Here is a 22,876-nt window from a genome sequence, read left to right as displayed (position 1 = left end):
AAGGAAGCTGGAGGATGAAAAGAGAGAGAGGTTTGCGTATCGCTTCTTTCCCTGTTCTGGCCCCCCGTCCCTGATGGTAGCTGCACACCTCCACACCAACATGCAACCCACACTCCAGGCTCCAGCATTCAGCCCCTTTAGCTCCAAGGATGTACCTTAATCTAGGTTTCCTGGAAACAGACTGACATGGAGAGGTACATGCACATAGCTTAATGAGGAGCATCTTAGGAGACATAACTGTAAGGAAAGGAAGAAAGCAGGACTGGCCAGAAGAAGTTAACATGAAATACAGTTCAATGAGATCTCCAATGATGCTACAGGGAGCTCTGGAACTGTGGTGGTCCTTCAGAAATGTCCCAAATTGAGAAAGGGGGGTTGGGCTTTTGTAGGCCTGCATCAGACAGTCATTGGCCATGGCCATCCCCGGGAGAGAAACCTGAAAGAGGCTGTCCCTTGTGATGGCTGAAGGCAACCAAGTGAGCGGACAGCTGCGAGCCAACAGCAGTTGGTATTCCCAGCCCCTGGGAACAGGTGCATCAGCCCTAGAAAGGAGACCTGGGTGGAGAGACTCAGTTTCCACTTTAAGGAGGCAGTGGCTTCTCCCACTGGTGCTGGTGTCTAAGTGCCTCCGCCCATACCTCTATACAGTCCATTCATTACAGTCTCAACAACCAGCTGGGGAAATTTTTGTTTCCCGATGGGATCCTGGCCAACACACCTACAATACATGAAACCCCTGCCTCTACTCACACACACAGACTCACACTTTCATTTAATATGCCTTGAAACACATTCCATCTCAGACTATAATTATCAAATGGCCACACTGTGATTCACTGCTTCAACAGAATATAACGCAATTCCCAACTTCTTAGACACTGAGGCTAATTCCAGCTTTGCTCTTGCAAACAATTCTGCAATGAGCTTTTGTACACACCAACAAGAAAAGGATAAATACCTCGTAGTGAAACTACTGGATCAAAGAGTATGTACCTTTTAATTGTGATAGATATTGCCTCCATGAATAGTTTACTTCATTATCTGTTGTCGTGAGTATATGAGAGTGGTCATATCAGTACCACATGTGTTCACAACTTTCAAGGCAGCCGGTTGGATCAGAGATCTCCCAAGTACATCTACCTCTTACCCTTCTCCTTCCTCACCTGCCCCACATGACTTTTTTGGATACATCCTTATTACTGGCCTGCAGGGAGAACCCAGTAAGACAAGCACAGATTTGCCAGCCATTTTTCCCAGCATCTTTTTGTCTTTCCTTCATGTAGACTGACCTGTGATGCTGACTGTGGCCTCAAGGCCACGTGTTGAGTGTGATGAGTGAGGGAATTTCCATCTGTTCTCTCTCCTCTCAGAGTTCAGATCCACTTAGTAATTCCATCAAGTGTCTAGAGCCAGAAAACGGGAAGTTCAGCTGGAATAATGAAACCTGGCATGCGTAAATGCACCATACTGTGTAATTAGTAATCAGACCAGTGCCCCACATTCTACGCATTCTCTCACACTCTATATGGGTTTGCTGCTTGACGATACTAGCAATCTCACAATGATGCCTTTTTAAATAACAACATCTTAAAGGAGGCATGATCCATGGCAGAAAAAATTCAGCTTCATCAATTCCACCACCTCAGCTCCAAATTTCCCCCTTTAATGCCCTCCTATCCAAGCATAACATATAGCTGCATTTCATTTGTTTTGACTGGGGACACTGATATGTAAATTACACTCTCTAAAATTAGTTCTGGAACATTCTTGGAAAATGGAAGAAAAGTTATCTAATTTCAGGAACATAAAATGAAGGGCCTCCTGTCATTTTATCTAATGCTTTAATCTCTTGCTTTTAAAAGGAGCTACGTTTGATTTTAACAGAAGTGGAATCATCCAGCATAAGCTGAGAGGCTTGTCAAAGCCCATCAAACGCTGAGACACAACCAGTGGAAAACAGACAATCTAACCTGGAAGAGCCCAAGAGAAGAGAGCAGAGCTTAGAGCTGATGACTGTCAGAAACCAAGGCAGGGCAGGGCAGCCTCAGGCTGTTCAAGGACCACAGTAAGAGCCACGTGCTGCCCTTCTTTCCCTTCCTCTTACCAGGAGCACACGACACAGGGAAGCAGATCTAGGTTCTGATCACTCCACCCAAGTACAATAGTGCTGATGTGGCCAGCGGAATCTGACTGAACGAAACAGTCAGAAGTCCTAGGTGCTACTCCCAGCTCTGTGCTCTAGAGCAACCCTCAGTCACTGAAGTGGAGTCCTCGGTTTCCTCCTCTGTGAGATGCTGAGAGCATCATCTGCCTGGGCGACATCACACGGCTTTTATGAGGATCCAGTGAGATACCGGATAGGAAAGCAGTCTATAAACCAGGCAGTGCTGTACAATCAAAGGGGGCTACTATTTTCTACCCTCATCCAGGGCACCTGCCGTTCAGCAGGCCCAGGCAGAATGATTTGCCCCAGTTTACTTCACGTTGTAGAGAGAACTTTCAGAGCAGAGAAGGCCAGCAGCCACTCGTTAGTCAGACAGACACTTCAAGCTGGTTCTCCAGAACTGTGGATGAGTTTGTAATGGTTTGTGCACAGCTCTCTCATGTTATCCCCAGAGGTGACTAACATGTATGATCAAAGTCAGGAATTTGTTTTTGGCCACAAAACAAAGCAAAACTAATTGGCCCTGTCTTGAAGGCTCACAGAGGGACAAAAACAGTAATTTGGGGCTAATTAACACCAGGCCCAAGTCACTTCAGGCTTCCTTGGTGGCTCAGTTGGGAAACAATCTGCCTGCAGTGCAGAAGACCCAGGGCTGGGAAGATCCCCTGAAGAAGAGAATGGCAACCCACTCTAGTATTCCTGCCTGGAGAATTCCAGGGACAGAGAAGCCTGGTGGGCTGTAGTCCATGGGATCACAAAGATTATTCACCATACATAAGAATAAATCTCCTTAAGAGTCATTTATACTCATGATCTCCCATCACCCATTCTCTGCTTCTCCAAATGAGTTATCAAGACCACCAAAGAGTCTGGGAATGTAAATTGGTGCAGCCACTATGGAAAACAGTATGGAGGTTCCTCAAAAACTAAAAATAGAACTGCCATATGGTCCAGCAAGCCCACTCCTGGGCATGTATCTGGACAAAATTATAATGTGAAAAGATACATACACCCCTATGTTCATTGCAGCACTACTTATAATAGCCAGGACATGGAAACGACCTAAGCATCCATGAACGGAAAAGGAGAAGTGATACATACATACAATGGAATACTACTTGGTCATAAAAAAGAAAAAATAATGCCATTTGCAGCAACACAGATGGACCCAGAGATTATCACACTAAGCGAAACAAGTCAAAAGGAGAAATACGAATACCATATGATAGCGCTTATATGTGGAATCTAAAACATGACATAAACGAACTTATCCACAAAACAGAAATACACTCACAGACATTCAGAACAGACTTGTGGTTGCCAAGATGGAGGGAGGGGGAGAGGGCAGGTTGGGAGTTTGGGATTGGCAGATGCAAACTATCATATATAGGATGGGTAAAAAACAAAGTCCTACTAAACAGCACAGGGAACTATATTCAATATCCTATGATAAACCATAATGGAAAAATGTGAAAAAGAATATATGCGTATAACTGAATCGCTCTGCTGTGTGGCAGACACTAACACAATGTCGCAAGTCAACTATACCTCAATAAAATAAATTTTTAAAAAAGAGTACCAAAGGATCTCCACGCCACTCAAGCAAGCAATGCATCAGCATCATTTAACCCAGTTGATCACTCCCTCCTCCTTAAATCACATCCTAGTTTAGGGGACATTGTTCTCTCTTCTGTAAAACCTCCTGTTTTACAGAAATTGCTCCTTTTCAGCCTCCTTTGTTGGTTCCATCTTATTTTCCAAATTTTTAAATCATGGAATATCCAGACCCACTCCTTGCTCTATCTACACTCATTCCCTAAAATCATGGAATATCCAGACCCACTCCTTGCTCTATCTACACTCATCCCCTAAAAATCTCCTCATGACTCATGGCTTTACTCCAAATGCACAAACATGACCCTAAACTTTGTGCCTTTCCATCCAACTGCCTGCTCAGCAGCTCCACATGAGTGCAGAGTAGTTTTCTCAAGCCTGACACGTCCAGAGAAGAATGCTTATTTCACAGCCTACAAAACACCTCTGCAAACAGTAACTCCATCCTTTTGGCTACTGAAGCAAAAAGCCTCGACATCATCCTTGCCTCTCTCTTCCTCTCTATCATACCTCATACCAAATCCATCAACAGATCTTCTTAGCTCTAACTTCAGAGTAAAACCAGAATCTGGTTCCTTCGCAACACCTCTCATCTGTTCCACGTCACTTCTCAACCGAATCACTACAACAGCTTCCTACCTCATCTCTTGGCTTCCTGCCCTTAACTCCCCACAGTCCATTCTCAACACAGGAACCAGGATGATCCTCTGAAAAGATTATTCAGATTTATCCCTTCCTTTTTCCCTACCTTCCTCCCTCCCTTTCTTTCCTTTCTCCCTCTCTATCCCTCATCACTAGTGTTGCTGCAACCTCATTGAGAGAAGAAGACAATATCCTTTTTTTAAGAGAAAAAAGTGATTTTTATTAAATCTTCGGCTCTTGGAACACACTGCTAAGAGATGAAAAGGCATGTCACAGACTAGAAGACAATATGAGAAGCCAACATCCTTACAAGAGTCTATAAGGCCCTAGAAGAAAGCCTGTAAGTTCCTTCACTTCTTTGATCTCATCTCCTCTTCAATTCGACTTCCCTGGTGGCTCAGACAGTAAAGTGTCTGTCTACAATGCGGGAGACCTGGGTTCGATCCCTGGGTCGGGAAGATCCCCTGGAGAAGGAAATGGCAGCCCACTCCAGTACTCTTGCCTGGAAAATCCCATGGATGGAGGAGCCTGGTAGGCTCCATGGAGTCACAAAGAGTCGGACACGACTGAGCGACTCCACTTTCTTTCTATACCTCTTCAATTCACCTATTCCACCCATCAGTCCTGAGAAGAGTCCTGCCTAAGGGCCTCAGCACTTTGTTCCTTCACCCAGGCTGATTTCTCCCTAGATAGCCGTACAGCTTGTTCTGCCTAATGTCTCTACTCAAATGTCACCTCCTAGTGGAATCTTCCCTAACAACTGTATTTAAAACCACTCTCATCCCTCTTACTCTTTTTTCCACCGTATGTGTAAATATGGCATATGGCAGACACAGAGTGGCCATTTAGTTTGTTTTATAACAAATAAGAGAATCCCTTGGACAGAGGAGCCTGGCAGGCTACAGTCCATAGGGTCGCAAAGAGTCAGACACGACTGAAGCAACTTAACACACACACATCTAAGCATTCGATTATTCTGAAGCTAGTATAGCATGTGACTTCTTAGCAGACGATTTCAGATTTTTAAGTTGTATTCCATATTGTCTATCTAGATTTTAGATGGAGAGAGAATATCCTAAATCAGGTTCCTACACCATGGATTTCGTACATGTGAGAAAGTGATTTGAAAGTGCTGTCTCACGAAGTTTTATATGAGATCGTGGACTGAAAATCCTTGACCCCAAATTCTCATAGTGTCAGCACATTTTCCTCAATGTTTCCTCTTAGAAACTGTCATAAGATAGCTGATTAAAAACATAAATTATTTAACAAGTCAGACACTTAACTAGTTGTTCAAGGAAAAAATAATAAGCTTAATCCTAGCTCATTTATACCAACATATATTTTAGGTGGATCAAAGATTCATATATTAGAAGTAAATCTGCAAAACCACACAAGTGATTCCTTCCTTCTTTCTTGCTCATGATCATTTGCCTTAGGCTCTTCTCAAGTCCCAGGGTTAAATCTTCATTAAGTCATTTTGCCAATTTAAATTCCAATGCCAGTGATTACGCTGGAAATGTGTATAGGACACAATTTAGACTTAAGACTTGCCACAGGGCTTCTTGAGAATGATTTTCATATTCTCAAAACCTGAAATCTGAGGAGGTACCTCCTTTCCCTATGTCTGTAATTGTTTGCATGTGATACCTGGAACAGTGGTGGCTCTCTGAGGCCAGAAGATTCAGCCTACGAGGATAAACTATTGCGCTCAAGATTGCAAAACAAAAAGATGTAAAGACTGAGTCCCTGATGACATTGTTAGGCTACAAAATTAATGCTCTGACTTTCCTAGTGCCAGATCTTTATTTTGCTGTGCAAAATAAATATTCTTCACATATGCACAACCTTTAATTTGACATTCTACAGCCTATAGTCAAAAATATTCTGATACATTTTTAAAAACCATCTCGAAGTTGAGAAGGCCTTCCTAAGCATGACACAAAACTCATAAGGCATAAACAGAAATATTCATAATATTCAGACCATGACACATAAACTTTATATTATAATTACAAAAATAAGTAAATAAAAATCTAAAACATGCATATAGTTAATATCTAAAACATACAAATTCTTAGTTAAAATCAATTTGAGAATATCCAATAAAAAAATGAATCAAACACAAACATTTAAAAGCTTCAACATAGCAAAGGTGTCATGAACAAAGTAAGGAGACAAATATCAAACTGGGGAAAAATCACTTTCAGCTTACAGTACAAAGTGCAAACAGCCCTCAAATATAAAAAGTTTCAAAAAATAAAGAATAAAAAGGCCAGTAACTCTATAGGAAAACAGAGTTCACAAAGAAATTCAAATGTCTCCTACACATACAAAAAGATGTTCAACTTGACTCACAATAGGAGAAACACCCATTATTAATAGTACTGCACAAACCTAGTAACTAGTTGTCACTTAATCACACGCAGAGGGATTATCTCAAGGGACTAAAACACAGCAATCTGATTTCACATCCCGATTAGGTTACCCTAAGGACAAAAAGAGCTACAAAGCAATCTTAAAGTGTTTTCAGTAATCATGTAATTCACAATGATAGTTTTATCATTATTTTTAAAATAATATATACATGCTAAGATATAATAAATTCTATCATTAGAAAGTCAGAATTTTCACTACTCAGCCATAAAAATGAATAAAATAATGCCATTTGAGCAACATGGATACAACTAGAGATTATCATACTAGGTGAAGTGAGAAAGATAAATATCATATGATATCACTTATATGTGAAATCTAAAACACAAATGAACCTAGCTATGAAGCAGAAACAGAATCACGGACACAGAGAACAGACTTGTGGTTAGCAAGGGGCAAGGAGTTGGGGGAGGGGTGCATTGGGAGGTTGGGATTAGCAGAGGTAAGCTTTTATCCACAGAATGGATAAACAAGGTCCTCCTGTATAGAACAGAAAACCATATTCAATATCCTATGCTAAACCATAATGGAAAAGAATATTTAAAAAAGAATGTAGATATGTATATAACTGAGTCACTTTGCTGAACAGCAGAAATTAAACATTGGAAATTAACTATAATTCAACAAAAAAATAAAATCAATGAAATCGGGCAAAAATATGTGATCCTCAATTTAAATAAGAGCTATTATTAACTCATGATGCACTTTCTATTGAAAAATAAATATATTATTTTGTAGAAACAATTTTCAACCCACTATTGATGAACATTCCTACTGCCAAGACTGTGGTCTGAAAACCACCCCACAGGACTCCTTGGAATGACTAATTCCAGATCTGGGGCAGAAAATGTGAAAGATCAGCCTAAAATATTGTGGCATGTCAAAAAGTAAAGAAACTAATAAAGACTACTGAATTTTTATCAGTGGGACTCAGGAGGCAACTTGATAAGAAAATTTGAGCATCAAAAAAGAAAACTCTGCAACTGCTGGAAATCTACTACCCCCGAAAATTTAAATCTATGAGTTCATAATGCAGTCTTCCCTCAAGGCAGGGCAGGGGAACTCACTGGGGACATTTGGAGGATTCCAGAAAGCCAACCTATCTTTCTGCAACTGATAAATAAAGACAAAGAATCAAGTATGTATCTTACCTTTCTTGTATCTGCTGCTCCTTGAGGAAGTTGATAATTTGACAAGGGGAAATCATCTCTTTATAGACGGATGTCAGCTAACAAATGAAGGAATCAAAGAATATTCACCATTTTGCAACCTCTAGTGAAATAATGAGCATAAGCAATGACCATAAGAAAGTACAAAAACCATTATATGAAGAAAATATTATGGGGAAATGTACAATGGATAATCATGCTGAATGCACAGCTCAATCTTAACACCAAAAAATTGAGGCAACCAGATATTTAGACGGAAGTACACACCACCAATGAATTTTTCTTCCCTGAAAAATCAAATCTCAATGTGACCAAGCCTCTAGATATAACTCCCAGTTTCCAGGTATCAAGCTACAAAAGAATATATTAAATGAAACAAGGAGGGTGCAATCAACAAGATCAAGAATATGGGAAACTCTACAGGCCAAATAAATCTGATTTATTTACCAAATAATTGAAGAAAAATCTTAAGGTTCATAGCAACAAAATATGTAAATTAAAGAAAAATCTTAAGAGAGACTGAAGATTTATATCAACCTAATATAATGTGATGAAAAAAAGTGAAAGTGTTAGTCACTCAGTTGTGCCCAACTCTTTGTGACCCCATGGATTGTAGCCTGCTAGGCTCCTCTGTCCATGGAATTCTCCAGTCAAGAATACTGGAGGGGGTTGCTATTCTCTTCTCCAGAGGATCTTCCCAACCCAGGGATCAAACCCAGGTCTCCTGCATTGTAGGCAGATTATTTACCATCTTCTTTAAAATTGTGAAATATGCTTTTAGATGATAGCATCTAGAATAGTACTGCCCAGTAAATATATAATATGAGCCATATGTGTAATCTTAAAATTTCTCACAGCCACATTAAAAACATAAAAAGAAACATATGTAATTAGTTTAATAATGTATTTAACCTAATATAGCCAAATATTATCTAATTATCAAATAATCATCAAATATATACTCAATGTTTTAAATTAACTGGTGCCTTAATTTCACACATCTCAAGAGCTGACTAGCTACGTTCACCAGTGACTACCATATTGGACAACAAAAAAGGTTCTTACTAATCATGACATTCTTGCTACATATTAAATACATGTTTATTTTCAAGGGAAGGGAGTGATGCCATGAATTTCTAGGTATAAAGAGTGAGGAAGGAGAGTTCTGTTCGGGACCTGTCTCTTTCTGGCCCATGGTGTTTTCTTCTGTGAGGTCAGAGGGGTGGGTCAGATCACATCTGAATGTACCCTCACCTCCCCACCTTTGTCAGTAGATAGGAGCTGGGCCTCTGCCTGAAGCACACGGCTTGATTTCCTTGATTCCTCGGTTTCTGCAACTGTCCTTGGTGATGGTGGCTCCCTCAGTAAAAGTTGTGTATTGCCCAAGTAGACTGTCCTCTGAGCAATATGAATCAAACATCATGCCTCTGAGCAGACATTTGCACAGTGGCTCTGACCAGCAGCACTTGGCTGTAACCTGACTAAAGGTATTAACACATCAGAGGAGAGAACACTGATTGGTCAGCCATGGTGCTGTTGCCATGGAGGCAAATAGCATCTGTGCCCAACAAGCACTGTCCAGAGGCAGTGCTTAGAGAGGTGAAAGCAGAATCAGGCTGTCCTCTCATGATGCTGTTAAAAACACACCTGTCACTCAATGAGCCACCATGGCCCTGATCCCAGGAACCTCAAACACCTTCTGATTAGTACTTGGCTTCCCCCTGGACTTACCTACCGGGAAAGGGTGACTAGTAAGTGAACTGGAAAGTTCTCATACAAATTAATAAATTGGCATTTTGGCCCCGATATCCATTCTTTTGGGAATCGTAGCGACTCAGAGGTGACTTGACTAAAATGGGACAATGCTAAAGAGCCAGCCCACCTAGAGCTTCCCGTAACACCTGAGACTTCTGCTGCAACTAGCTCCAGGGCTCTGACAAGCTCAAAGAGGGTGGGAACCTTGTCTACCTTGCTCACAGTTACATCCTTGGTCTCTGGGAGAGTAACTGACACATAGTAGGTGCTCGGTTAATGTGGGTTGGGTGAATAAAAAACGAAGAATCTGAATCTGCCACAAGAAACATGGGCCCTCAATGTACCAAGTTAAAAGGCATGTTTGTGCCGGGACTTCCCTGGTGGTCCAGTGGCTGACTCTGTGCTCCCAACACAGAGGGTCCAGGTTCAATCCCTGGTCAAGGAACTAGACCCCACGTGCCCCACCTAGGAGCTCACATGCTGCAAATGAAGATCACGTGTGCCAAAACTAAGACCCGGTGCAGCCAAATACATAAATTAGGAAAAACAAAAAGCATCTTTGTGGCATCTTGATAGTTAAGCAGCAGGCTTTGCCTGCTAATACTTGATCTTTGCCAAAGTCCTAGGAACTTAAACAGGTCAAGATTTGGTTGTGAAGTATCTGCAACAATACTAGGCACATATAGGCCCCCAAGAAGGATGTCTCCCTTCTCCCTCTGCTCTGATGACCCTGTAAGCAGGGCATTCTCTCACTGTACTGGAATAACGGGTATCTTCAGTCAGGTTTCCTGGTGAAAAGCTGACTATGCAATGGAGTTTGTATGCAGGATGTTGACTGGCATGTAGAAAAGCACCTTCCAGAGAACAGGGAAAACAGGGAAAACAGAAAAAGTTGAGCTGTGATGCAACTGCAACAGAGGACTCAGTTCTTACAGAAAACCCTAGAGAGAGGCTAGCACTTCAGAGTTATCCCAATAGAGTCAACGAAGCCATTCATTAGTCATTGAGGCCAGGGTTACTGGAGTTCAGCTTCCCCTAAAGTGAAAGTTAAGTCACTCAGTCACGTCCGACTCTTTGTGACTGTAGCCTACCAGGCTCCTCCGTCCACGGGATTTTCCAGGCAAGAGTACTGGAGTGGATTGTCATTTCCTTCTCCAAGGGATCTTCCTGACCCAGTGAACCCGGGTCTCCTGCATTGTAGGCAGACGCTTTACTGTCTGAGCCACCAGGGAAGTCAGCTTCTCCTAAGGAGGGAGGTAATTCCTTCAGCTGAAGGCAGTGCCCAGAGCACGACTCAGCTGTGGGCCCTTAGCAACCAATCCTGGCCCCCAAGGCAATGAGTGCCAAGGTCCTGCAGAGACACTGAAGTGACACAGCAGAACAAACACAGATACCTTTTTCTTCCCCTAGACACATATCAGAGAGAGAACTGACCTTACAGCACAAGCACTGGTTAGAATATTGATACCACGGAATGAACTTTTCTTACAATTTATTTTTAATTGAAGGACAACTGCTTCACAATACTGTGTTGTTATGGGATCTACTTTGTGTTCTAAGAAATAATTGTGAACACAAGGCTACGTCTGTCTTGTTCCTCACCATTATTTCAACGTCTGCATACTCAGCACGCTATGCTGTGCTAAGTTGCTTCGGTCGTGTCCAACAGTTGTGCGACCCTATGGACTGTAGCCCGCCAGGTTCCTCTGTCGTTGGGATTCTCCAGGGAAGAATACTGGAGTGGACTGCCAGTCCTTTCTCCAGGGAATGTTTCCAACTCAGGGATCGATCCACCGTCTCTTACGTCTAACCTGCATTGTCAGGCGGGTTCTTTACCACTAGCGCCACCTGGGAAGCCCTGCATACTCAGCACACAATGAGTGCTAAATAAAAATTTGTTGAATGGATACATAAATTAACAAGTTTTTAAAAGTGGCTTCTGCATTTATACTTAATTGGATATTAGTTGTTCCTATTAAACCATTAACTCCTCAGGGCAAGAAGCTTTCTTAATTATTCCTGTGTTCCTAGCATCTAGGGCAAAACCTCGGAGAAGGCAATGGCACCCCACTCCAGTACTCTTGCCTGGAAAATCCCATGGACGGAGGAGCCTGGTGGGCTGCAGTCCATGGGGTCGCTAAGAGTCGGACATGACTGAGTGACTTCACTTTCATGCATTGGAGAAGGAAATGGCACCCCACTCCAGTGTTCTTGCCTGGAGAATCCCAGGGACCGGGGAGCCTGGTGGGCTGCCGTCTATGGGGTCGCACAGAGTCGGACACGACTGAAGCGACTTAGCAGCAGCAGGGCAAAATCTAGTAGTAATACACTGTCCCCTACTACTATAAAAACGATGGTCCCACCATCACACACAAAACTGTTTTGCAGAACAATCGCTTAGAATTCAATCTACTGTATATTGTGTATCTACTACTTTACCCTATACTTATTTTTATGATACTGAGGTTTCCTTTAAGAGAAAAGTGGGAGCAGGGATTAAAAATAATTTCTTTTTTAGAAACAATTACACACTGGACATTTTGCATCTATTATGTCTAAACCTTCCGACAGTACAATTCACCAGTAACAAAAGCTGAGCTCAGAAAGCTTAACAAACCAAAGAGTACCCATCTAGAGAGGTGGTAACTGGAGGAGCTCGGAAGTAAAAGCCTGCTCTGCGGGACTCCAGATCCCATGCTTCCTCCCCCATGCCAAGCTATTTTCTTATTACCACCTATATCCAATGGTTAGCTTACCAGGACCTGGGGAGTTACCACTGCCATCAGTTTCAGCAGATGCCCTGGGAGGATGCGCCTACTCACAGACCAGTCCTAGCTCACTAGGCGCTGAGCCACTGTCTCTGCTGTTACCCAGAGCCCACGCCCTTCCTGAAGATCCCCTGAAGGTGGGGTGAGGCAACTCCTCCTAAGGCAAAGTCAATGACCCACAGAGAAAATCTATCAATATCTTGAACTTCCTGAAGAAGCCCAGCTAAAAAGAATCTTCCTCTTGCCTAGAAACAACCCAGAGGTCTTCAATCTTCAGGTCTTTCTGGAAAGACTGCGAGGCTCCAGGTCCTGAAACAAGATCTTCCTGAGAAATTTCATGGTGGGCTGTAGGCTGAGGTAATGAAGACCCATCCCTCCCTGTCTCTCTCAACCTCTTTCACGCACGCACGCACGCATGCACCACACGCAGGCACGCAAGCACATACGCACGTGCGCATGCGTGCCTGCGTGGCTACACACAAACACACACGCTTTCTCTCACATTTCTTAGGCACATCCCTTCCTAGTCACATCAAAGCTGACTGCTCAGGTTCTTTGCTGCTTCTGTTTACCTTTCCTTGGTTCACACCGCTTCCCAGGGCTTTGAGAACAAGGCAAAGACAGAGCTTTTTTCCTCTTACTCCCCTCAGCTGGTGACTGCTAAAATGCCCCTCGGAAGTTACAGTTCTTTTCAGTCTTGGACAGTGAACGTTCCCATTTCATGGGAACAAACCTATATTCTACTTATAGTTCTGTCCAGGGACCTGAGCTCATCCTGGCTCTGTGTGTACCATGGCCCTCTCACTGGTTTCAAATGATTCCTCCACCTGGTTCTTATTCTCGCTTAACCTTTCCCAGGACTCCAAAATGGCAGCTTCCCAGCAGCCTTAGTGGCTATTTGCAAATGAGTTGCTGAACCTGTTCCATCCTTCCCTGGAGATTGATCAAACCAGTCCCACCTGGTCCCCTTAGGTGTTAGAGTTATCTGGACTAGTCTTAGAAACTGCCTCTGAAAACTGTAGATGTTTGGGAATCCAGATCCAAAATAATAATTCGTCTTATCACACTGGGAATGATTCCCAGGAAGGAAAAAACAGGCATAGCTCTGTGGCTATGTAGTTTTAAGGTGACCTATGGCAATTCAACACCTTAACCACAGTTCATTATTCGTTTTTGAAAACGTGATGTTTACCGAAAGTTTTAGACTATCACTTAGAGGAAACTGACAACATTTTTAAAAGTACGTTTTTTTATTTTTGAAGGGAGACAAAAGTAAATAATTTTATGAAACAAGGAATGTATGTAGCAAAAAGCTACTAATGTGACTGAGACCTGCTAGGAACAGAATCCCAGAGGACCTGGCAAGGAATTGCACTCCCTCAAGGGTAAATCTCAAAGGCATACTGGGCAGGCAGAGAGGTAAAGGCTCTGAGCTGAAGCCAATTAGCGCTCAATAAACAAACGGGAGCCTTTTGCTTTCTGCCCAGTTTCAGTCCCGCCTTCCAAGCAGCTTGGGTGATGAGTTCTTAAGGGAAAAAAAAAAGTTCAAATTCCCAGTTTACAAAGTGGATTCTATGTGATTTGTGCAAGAACAGCGTGTGTTTTGTTCCGTTCTGTGTCAAAGCTTCTGAATGGCAATTTCAGAAAAATGTGCTGAGTCATGAATCCCTAAGGATAAAAGATTTTGAGAAGAACATGCTTGGGGGAGGGCAAGAACTGTGACAGTTGTACAAGTTGTAGATAACCGAAGGTTTATTCTCCTAAATGAGACCCTTCAATACATTTATCCCACTCCTATGCCCGGGAATACTCGATACTTGCCCCAGTACTTAGAAGCCACACACTCAAGAGTAAGGACTATAACAAAAATAATAATAGCTAATATTTATGAACATAGGCCAGTTATACATATAGGGGGATGGGCTTTCAGAGGTTAAATAATTTGCTCACAATCACCCAGCCACAGGAACTGGAATCACAACCTTAATAAGTATGTACACCATCGTCCCAAATATTATCCATGTATGATTTATAGATCTTGGATCTTTAACTGATTGTGGTTAAACTCCTTACTCAAAGAGGCATCTTACTGACATTCTTCACACACAATTGACGGTAGCACAAAAGGTCCCAAGATTCTTACTAACAAAAGAAGAATTGTACAGCACTGTTCATGTAAATTGTGTATTTTACATGTTCAATATAATACTGTGTCCAAGTCAAAGAAAAAAGGAGCCATTCTTTTATTCAAAACAAAGTTCTTCATTTCCCGTAACATCCTGGGTTGAGATAATCCTATGATGATTGCTAGAAGTTGAGGCTATCTCAGGTCACAGGACTTTTCAGCCAGCACAAGAAAACTGCCATCCTGCTCGATCATGACCTCTGGAACTCCTGATTCTTGGGCTTGTTCCTCATGAGGCCTTTAAAAGTTGGTGGCTGAAACTTCTCCTCTGAAGACCTAGTCACCCTAGAGAAAATTAGATCATCAACTGGCTCCTAGGAGGCTCATGAGAGAGAGAGAGAGAGAGAGAAAGAGAGAGGCAGGAAGCAGAAAGGAGAATGAGGAGCTGTTCAAGTCAGGGAAAAGGGTCCCTAACAAACTTTCTTATTTCATACATTTCCCAAAATCAACCCTAGGCACTTGAAATGTCAGGAAATATCTTCCGAGTCACAAAAGAAAGATCATATTCTAATCAATAAAATTTTATTAAATGGTGTTTTTAAATACTCGGGAAATAGGCAAGTCATGAATAATTGTCTTCATAAACATGATTCATCTATTCACTACAGGACTGGCTTTACAGCAATCTTCCCAGCTAGGCCCTATTATCCTAGCCATGTTAGAAATCAAAGGGCTTACTAGAAATATTTCTCATTTTGCTTTTGAAAATGACTTCTGTACATCGTTTGTACCATGTCAACTATGTTTTATACCATACAAAGAAGGTCAGAATCCCCATGTCACAGGGCTATTATGAGGGATGAATAACATAATGTGCTTGGAACATACCAAGAATTCCATTAAGGATTAGCAAGATCAATATTAAGAATTCCAAAAGGGAGTCCATTCCCCTTTCCTCAAAAGGATTCTGTAGGAATGACATTTTAGCTTTTTTGGAAACTAATGATCAAAATAATTTTGTTATTCAGTTGCTAAGTCAAGTCCAACTCTTTGCGACCCCAGGGACTGCAGCACGCCAGGCTTCCTTGTCCTATACTACTCCTGGAGTTTGCTCAAACTCACATCCACTGAGTCAGTGATACCATCCAACCATCTCATCCTCTGTATCCCCTTCTCCTCCTGCCCTCAATCTTCCCCCGCATCAGGATCTTTTCCAATGAGTCAGCTCTTCCCATCAAGTGGCCAAAGTATTGGAGCTTCAGCTTCAGCATCAGTCCTTCCAATGAGTATTCAGGGTTGATGTCCTTTAGGATTGACTAGTTTGATCTCCACGCAGTGCCAGGGACTCTCAAGAGTCTTCTCCAGAACCACAGTTCAAAAGCATCAGTTCTTCAGCACTCACCCTTCTTTATGGTCCAACTCTCACATCTGTACATGACTACTGGAAAACTCATGCTTTGACTATATGGACCATTTTTGGCAAAGTGACCTCTCTGCTTTTTAATACACTGTCTAGGTTTGTCATGGCTTTTCTTCCAAGGAGCAAGCATCTTTTAATCTCATAGCTGCAGTCACTGTCCACAGTGATTTTGGAGCTCACGAAAATAAAGTCTGCCACTGTTTCAACTTTTCCCCCATCTATTAGCCATGAAGTGATTTTGAATATGCTAATGTCTAAATCACCAGATTCTGGATCTGAAGTGAAATCAGAGAATTTGTATTTTTACATTCAAATGTGACTGTAATTCAGTGCTGGGGGTATGGCGGCTAAGAAGAGAAAAAGCAACCACAATGATAAAAAACAAACAAAAAAAATTTTATTGTAACTTAAAATTTATTCCTAAGACAATGGATAATGCACACATTGGATGATATTAGTAGACACGGTAATGACGCATTTGGACAGGTATCAACGTTGATGAATGTGGGGATGCCATAAAAATTTAAAAAAATAAAAAAAGGTTATAGGATTTCCTGAACATGATATTGGCAAAAAAAACTTTTATCACAAAAACATTTCAGTTAATTTTTTTTTTGAATGTTGCTTATTTTACTTACTACCCTGACAGTGACTAAAGAATGAGGTACAGAAAACTTTCCAGAAGTCGGAATATGGAGCAGAAGTCCAAGGCGCTTTGGAGCCCCACGATTGGGTTACTGAGTAGGATTCACTCAGGTATGAAGTTCCCACAACTCCAGGTTTCCTGCCTAGAAAAGCACTATTTACTGACCTCATTGAGGTTTTGTGGGGATTCAAGCTTATAAAGTGCTTCAGGCGCCTTCGAAGAAAGGCAACATAGACGTATAAAATAACCTTACCTATTTCAAAAGAAATGAAAAGACAATTTTGGCACAATGGGCAGAGTGCCTCCTATTTAAAGACCCAAACTTGGCTATTTATTAAAAAACCCTCACCTCAATGGTTTACTGGTTTTATTTTTTTAAGAGAAAAAACTGTTTCTCTATTGCCAGTCTTATAGCAGTCATTCTCAATTCAGGCTGTGCTCTCAGAATCACTTGAAGAGTTTATTAAAAATATAGATGCTTAGCCCACAGCCTAGATGTACATAATTAAAATCTCTACCAGTGGTACTCAGACAACTACATTTTAAAAAGGATCTATAGAAGACTCTGATGCATAGCAAAGTTTAAAAAAACATTTCTTTAGAAAAAAGTCAATTTATTAAATGTTGATTTCCTTCCTAGAATATTTTTCTTACAATTGAATAAAGGTGGGTGAGGGTATCAATATCTTATTCCCCCTTTCCCTTTCCATAGAGTGCACAGACACAGAGCACAATGCTCACATGCATGCACACACACACCACCCACACACTTTTTAGTTCTGCCCTTGAATTAAAATTGGATAGCAGTAAAATCTGATAGTTGCAAATAAATGCCTCACTGAGAAGATATGCAAAGACTGGCAATTCATCCCCACTGTGCCCGAAGCAAATGGATGTTTCCCATTTGCCAGAATGGAATGCTTTAAATATGCATTTCCAATTTGGAAACAGGTAAAGTCAGCACTTCTTGGAAAACATCACTGAGTGGCTGCTGACAAAAGTGAGTGAGGTTCCAGCAACCAACCAGGAAGAAAGGCTATGGTGACGACCCCTTTGTTTGGAGACTGCCTGGATCTCAGCAAACACCTTAGGAATTGGAAGGACGTGTCCTTGGTGGGCACCAAACATTTAGTGCTTCATCAAGGTAAACAGAATCATGAAAATGGGGGATGGTAATTTAAAAATCATGTTTTTAAAAAATGACCAGTTGGTGCCATGGCAATTCTTAACGCTGTTTTAGGAACCACTTTCATTTCCTGACTGGCTCGAAGTCTTCTATGTACTAGTGAGTCTAACAGAGAGAAGAGAGTGTTTTAGTCCCTGGCGGCCTTCACACATAACTCATCACGCTGCTTGCATCAGTTTAAAATAGCCAGAGTCTCCTCTGGCTGCCCTGCAAAGGAACTAATGGAGTCGGCAGAGAAATGATATTTCTTTACACAGAGAAAGCCTTCTGAGGCTGGCCAAAATGTTCACAATGTCCAGAACTCATGAATAGTAGTAAAACAGAGTAGTCCAACTTTTTGGAAAAAGGGGGGAAAAAAGAAAAAATATAGGAGATCGAGTCTACATATACAGTACATAAAGGATATGTAAAAAAAAAAATCATTCAGATCAGACACAGTGAAATTTCGCTGTGTGAAAACAGTCTTTAGCGCCTTCCAATATTCCTCTAAACGTTAGAGGAATTAGAGGCAACTTTGTATAAAAAGGTTGTCGGAGCTGGCTTGGGGAGTTGCTTTTTGCATGTATCCCAGGAAGGCAAGGCTGCCAGCAGCAGAATAAAACCTCCCAGCAGGACGCAGAGACCACTAAAATAAAATGCAATGTCATAGGTCTGGGTCCAGTCATAAAACCAACCTGAAAAGAGAGTAAGAAAAAAGTGAGTTTGATAGACATAGTATGTATAGGAATACTCTAATCTCATCAGTTTATATACAGTTCGTGGGACTGACATATACACACTACTATATATATAGAATAGAGAACTAATAAGAACCTACTTAATAGCACAGGGAACTCTATTCAATACTCTGTAACGACTTACATGGGAAAAGAATCTAAAAAAGTAGATATATGTATATGTATAGCTGACTCACTTTGCTGTACAGCAGAAACTAATGCAACGTTGTAAATCAACTATAACCTAATAAAAAAGTTAATTAAAAAATTTATATACAGTTTGGATTAGGATATAAATTACCCAGCTCTACTCCCAAAGTGGCCTAATGGGAGTTAGAGGAGAATTTCTTAAATAATTGGACAAGACTAAGCAGCATTTTGGGTTTCTCCCAAATGAAGAATAAACACAAATTCCTGAGCAAGTGTATTGGCTTTTCCAACTATAGCAAAGTGATTCTGAATAAATCATGATCAAGAGGCATTCCAAGCAGATTTATTTTGTATAAATCTGTGCTATTATTACAAAAGCAATTCCTGTATTCAGAGACATTGCTAAGAAGAACAGTAAAATGGGCTTGCTGCTGCTGCTGCTGCTAAGTGGCTTCAGTCGTGTCCGACTCTGTGCGACCCCATAGACGGCAGCCCACCAGGCTTCGCTGTCCCTGGGATTCTCCAGGCAAGAACACTGGAGTGGGTTATCAATTCCTTCTCCAATGCATGAAAGTGAAAAGTGAAAGTGAAGTCGCCCAGTCGTGTCCGACTCTTAGCGACCCCATGGACTGCAGCCTACCAGGCTCCTCCGCCCATGGGATTTTCCAGGCAAGAGTACTGGAGTGGGGTGCCATCACCTTCTCCGAAAATGGGCTTACTATAAGATAAATATCTTACCAACAATTGGTGGTCCAAGGCTATTTCCAAGTCCAGCAAAGAACATTAATATCCCATAGGCGTGGGCTAATTTTTCAATTCCCACTGTCTTCGTGGTCACATAAGGAAAGATGGACCAATTACCAGTAAGAAACCCTAGGATCCCAGAAAGTAGTGCCAACGTAACATAACTTTTGGCAAATGGAATTGCACACAAGGCCAGGCTCATGATTATTAAGGTAGCTACATAGAGATATAAGGTATTAATCCACTTGAAGTCAGCCAGTATCCCTAAAATGAGTTTACCAACTGCTGTCATAATGCCAATAATAGAAATAAGAGGCATAATAAACTCCTCTTCTTTCACATTTGAACTTCTTGCCACGTCTTCCATAAGTAACGAAGGTGGAAACCCTCCGATGTCAAAGAGAAAGATGGCAATGAAGAGTGCTGAAAATACTTTGTTTTTAAAAAGAGCCACAGTTTCTCCACAATAGTTTTTATATAACTGCCATTTCCTCTTGGCAAGCTGTTTGCAAAAATATGTCCGTTCTGCAACTTTCTTCTTGTAGGTTTCAGTCTCTTTTGTGCATGCCATTGTTGTTGGGTTTTTATGACGCAGACTCTCTGATTTCCAGTCACCATTGGCTAAGGTGCTCTTGCATGTTTCCTCCCCAATGTAGCTCTTTTCGAGCATGTTTATGTTTTCTTCTGGGTCCTTTTCTTTTTCTTTGTAAATCGAGTACCTATCTGGTACATTTTCCAGAGCTGTTTTCTCAGGTAAAGGGAAATCAGAGGACTGGAGGGGTCTCATCAGACTGCCACAGGCTAATATATTTAAAGCTAAAGCACCCACAATCAGCAGGCATCCATCCAGTCCGTAGAACTCAATCAACAGTCTCTGCAAAGCAGCATATATAAAAAGTCCAACACTTGAACCTAAAAAGGAAATGGGAACTGTTTAATCTTAACCTCTTATCATCAGGACTCTCAGAACAAGCATTATTAGTACTACAGTTCAATTTCTTTTTCACACTGGCATTCATGAGTGTGTCTTCATATTAAAATCACAACAAGAAAACTGAAGATGATGACCATGATGACCTCAACAATAGTAACACTGATCGATCTATTTTCAAAATTAGCATTTGCAGTTCAGACACTGTGTTAAATACTTTACATGGCACAACAATGTTTCCTTACAATAATCCTATTGGGTGCGTGTGAGTGCTTGTGTTTGCTCAGTCATGTCTGACTCTCTGTGACTATGAACTGTAGCCCACAAGGCTCATCTGTCCATGGAAGTTTTCAGACAAGAATACTGGAGTGGGTTGTCATTTCCTTCTCCAGGGGATCTTCCCACCCAGGGATCAAACCCACATCTCCTGTGTCTCCTGCATTGTCAGGTGGGTTCTTTACCTCTAGCGCCACCTGGGAAGCCCCTCCTATTGGGTATGTGCTATTATTATTCCCAGTGTACACTTGAAGTGACCTCGGGCTAGAAAGGTTGAGAAATTTGCCACAGATCAGAAAGCTACAAGTGGCGTAAGTAGGATTCACATTCAGTCTGACCCCCGGAACCTATGTTCTTAACAAATACCTTATACAACCACATTTTTAGTACTTACATGCTTTATATGTATTCCTTTTGGAAAAGAAAAGTTTTCATATTTTATTTTTTGAGATGAAGAATATATTAATATTTTAGTTGTAGGATATTTATAGTGGTTTGATAACTTAAGTGTGTTAGTCACTCAGTCTTGTCTGACTCTTTGCGAACCCATGGAGCCTGCCAGGCTCCTCTGTCCATGGCATTCTTGAGGCAAGAATACTGGAGTGGGTTGCAATTTCCTTCTCCAGGGGATCTTCCCAACCCAGGGATCGAACCTGGGTCTCCAGCATTGCAGACTAATTCTTTACCATCTGAGACACAAGGAAAGCTCAAATCCATTGCTAATCATCAGAATGAATGATTGATATTAATAAACTATGAGAAAGTAAAGTGAACTTCGATAGGATATTAAAATTACAAAGTATGCCTGCTTGTACATTTGTGCAACACTGTAAATATACCCTTTTTTAGTAGATCACATGAACCACACTGGAATGGCAAATTACATCAGCCCATTTAATTTGAAGTGTTCTTATGTGGTTCTGATTTCAAGTTGTTAATGAGTATTTTAACATTTAAATATCATTGAGAAATGTCAACTCAAAAAAAAAATAGGAAAGAAAGTGATCTGTAATTAAAAAAAAAATAGTCTAAAGAGGTTAATCATACTTTTTAAATGGTGTATACCAAATTACATCATAATCCCAACAGGATGCCAAGCTTATTGTAAAAATTACAAATAACCAAATGACTCTTAGAATTATTTAAAAAAAAACGGTACCACAGTTGTCGCTTCCTAACATATTTAAAATTAACTCCTTCATCCCGAAAGAAAAAAACTTTGCTTACAAACATTAATCAATAGTTCACATTAGTGTAATGGCAGTTAATACAGTATCTTTTTGTGGCTACTTAGGAAATATCCCTGTGCTGACTATTAAGTAATAAAAGTAGACAAGTTGAATCCTTCCTTCTCTTTTTAAAAGTGGCACATACTTCAAAGGTTAAAAGCACTTCAGAAAACAAATGGAAAGAACTGAAAAGTATATTTCATGTACTTCCATAGTGGATTAGCATCCATTTACTATTAATTCATATTTTCTCGAACACCATTTCTTTGTAGAAATTCTAACAAAGTATCATATAATTACTTTAAAATATTCTTGATGTTTTGAAAGTTAAATATTTTGATCTTGAGAAAGTAAACAATTCCCCATTGCTCACCAAGTTTATCTATCAACATTATGAAATATTAAGGGAAGCATATCAAATCACTTCAATAGGTGGTTTATCAAAAACCTATGATATGCTAAGTGTATGACAGGGCACCAAAATAAAATCCCACTTTGGACACTAGTGTTTTCAGCCCACATCCCGTGAGAATGTAGTCATGGATTAGGAAGATACGGCAGGGAATACTCTGGTGGTCCAGCGGTTAGGACTCCATGCTCTCACTGCCAAGGGCCTGGGTTCAATCCTTCGTCAGGGAACTAAGATCTCACAAGCCATGTGTCACAGCCAAAAAACAAAATGCAGAAATTCTTTCAGGGCAATGAAGAGTACTTAGAGCTCTCTTGTGGAACTGTGTAAACTGTAAAACTATAATTTTTAATCTTTAAAAAGAAAATCCCAATTTTAGAATCATCAATGTAAAGGAAAAAGTGAAATAAAGCACTAATTATGCTTCCATGCATGTCTATAGTATGCTGCTGCTGCTAAGTTGCTTCAGCAACCCCAGAGGCGGCAGCCCACCAGG

At 41.0% G+C, this 22,876-nt stretch overlaps 2 protein-coding genes across 50 annotated transcripts in view; both read right to left on the bottom strand.

The window, feature by feature from the left end:
• Positions 1–13,413, bottom strand: part of LOC147343084 (uncharacterized) — a 282,954-nt gene extending 269,541 nt beyond the window's left edge. For 14 of the 46 annotated variants that reach the window (XR_015156989.1, XR_015156994.1, XR_015156992.1 and 11 more), the window contains exons 1-3: positions 12,537–12,700; positions 9,280–9,423; positions 8,008–8,084 (exon numbers count right to left, since the gene is read on the bottom strand). Coding sequence is in view for 21 of the 46 variants with exons in the window: in XM_086382493.1 (XP_086238619.1) it covers positions 8,008–8,084; positions 9,280–9,423; positions 12,537–12,563 (248 nt within the window). In the remaining 25 variants the exon portion in view is untranslated. Of the gene's footprint in view, positions 1–1,289; positions 1,445–6,817; positions 6,910–7,091; positions 7,337–8,007; positions 8,085–9,279; positions 9,426–10,871; positions 11,025–12,536; positions 12,972–13,120 lie in introns of those variants that run through there. The other 32 variants (XR_015157010.1, XR_015157012.1, XM_086382510.1 and 29 more) reach the window with 30 other exon arrangements.
• Positions 13,414–16,470: 3,057 nt separating this feature from the next.
• The window catches only part of SLC16A9 (solute carrier family 16 member 9), an 83,925-nt gene continuing 77,519 nt past the window's right edge, over positions 16,471–22,876 (bottom strand). For all 4 annotated transcript variants that reach the window (XM_086382448.1, XM_086382450.1, XM_086382449.1 and 1 more), the window contains 2 exons: positions 19,530–20,447; positions 16,471–18,599 (listed from right to left, as the gene is read on the bottom strand). In XM_086382448.1, the coding sequence (XP_086238574.1) occupies positions 18,412–18,599; positions 19,530–20,447 (1,106 nt within the window). In that variant the 3' untranslated portion in view covers positions 16,471–18,411. The remainder of the gene's footprint in view (positions 18,600–19,529; positions 20,448–22,876) is intronic.

The sequence above is a fragment of the Bos grunniens genome, chromosome 28 (assembly GCF_055505025.1).
Source record: "Bos grunniens cultivar Pamir isolate PY7600 chromosome 28, Bosgru_T2T1.0, whole genome shotgun sequence".
Taxonomy (NCBI): Eukaryota; Metazoa; Chordata; class Mammalia; order Artiodactyla; family Bovidae; genus Bos; species Bos grunniens.
The sequence above is the reverse complement of the archived record's forward strand: the minus strand, read 5'-3'. Positions and strand labels throughout refer to the sequence as shown.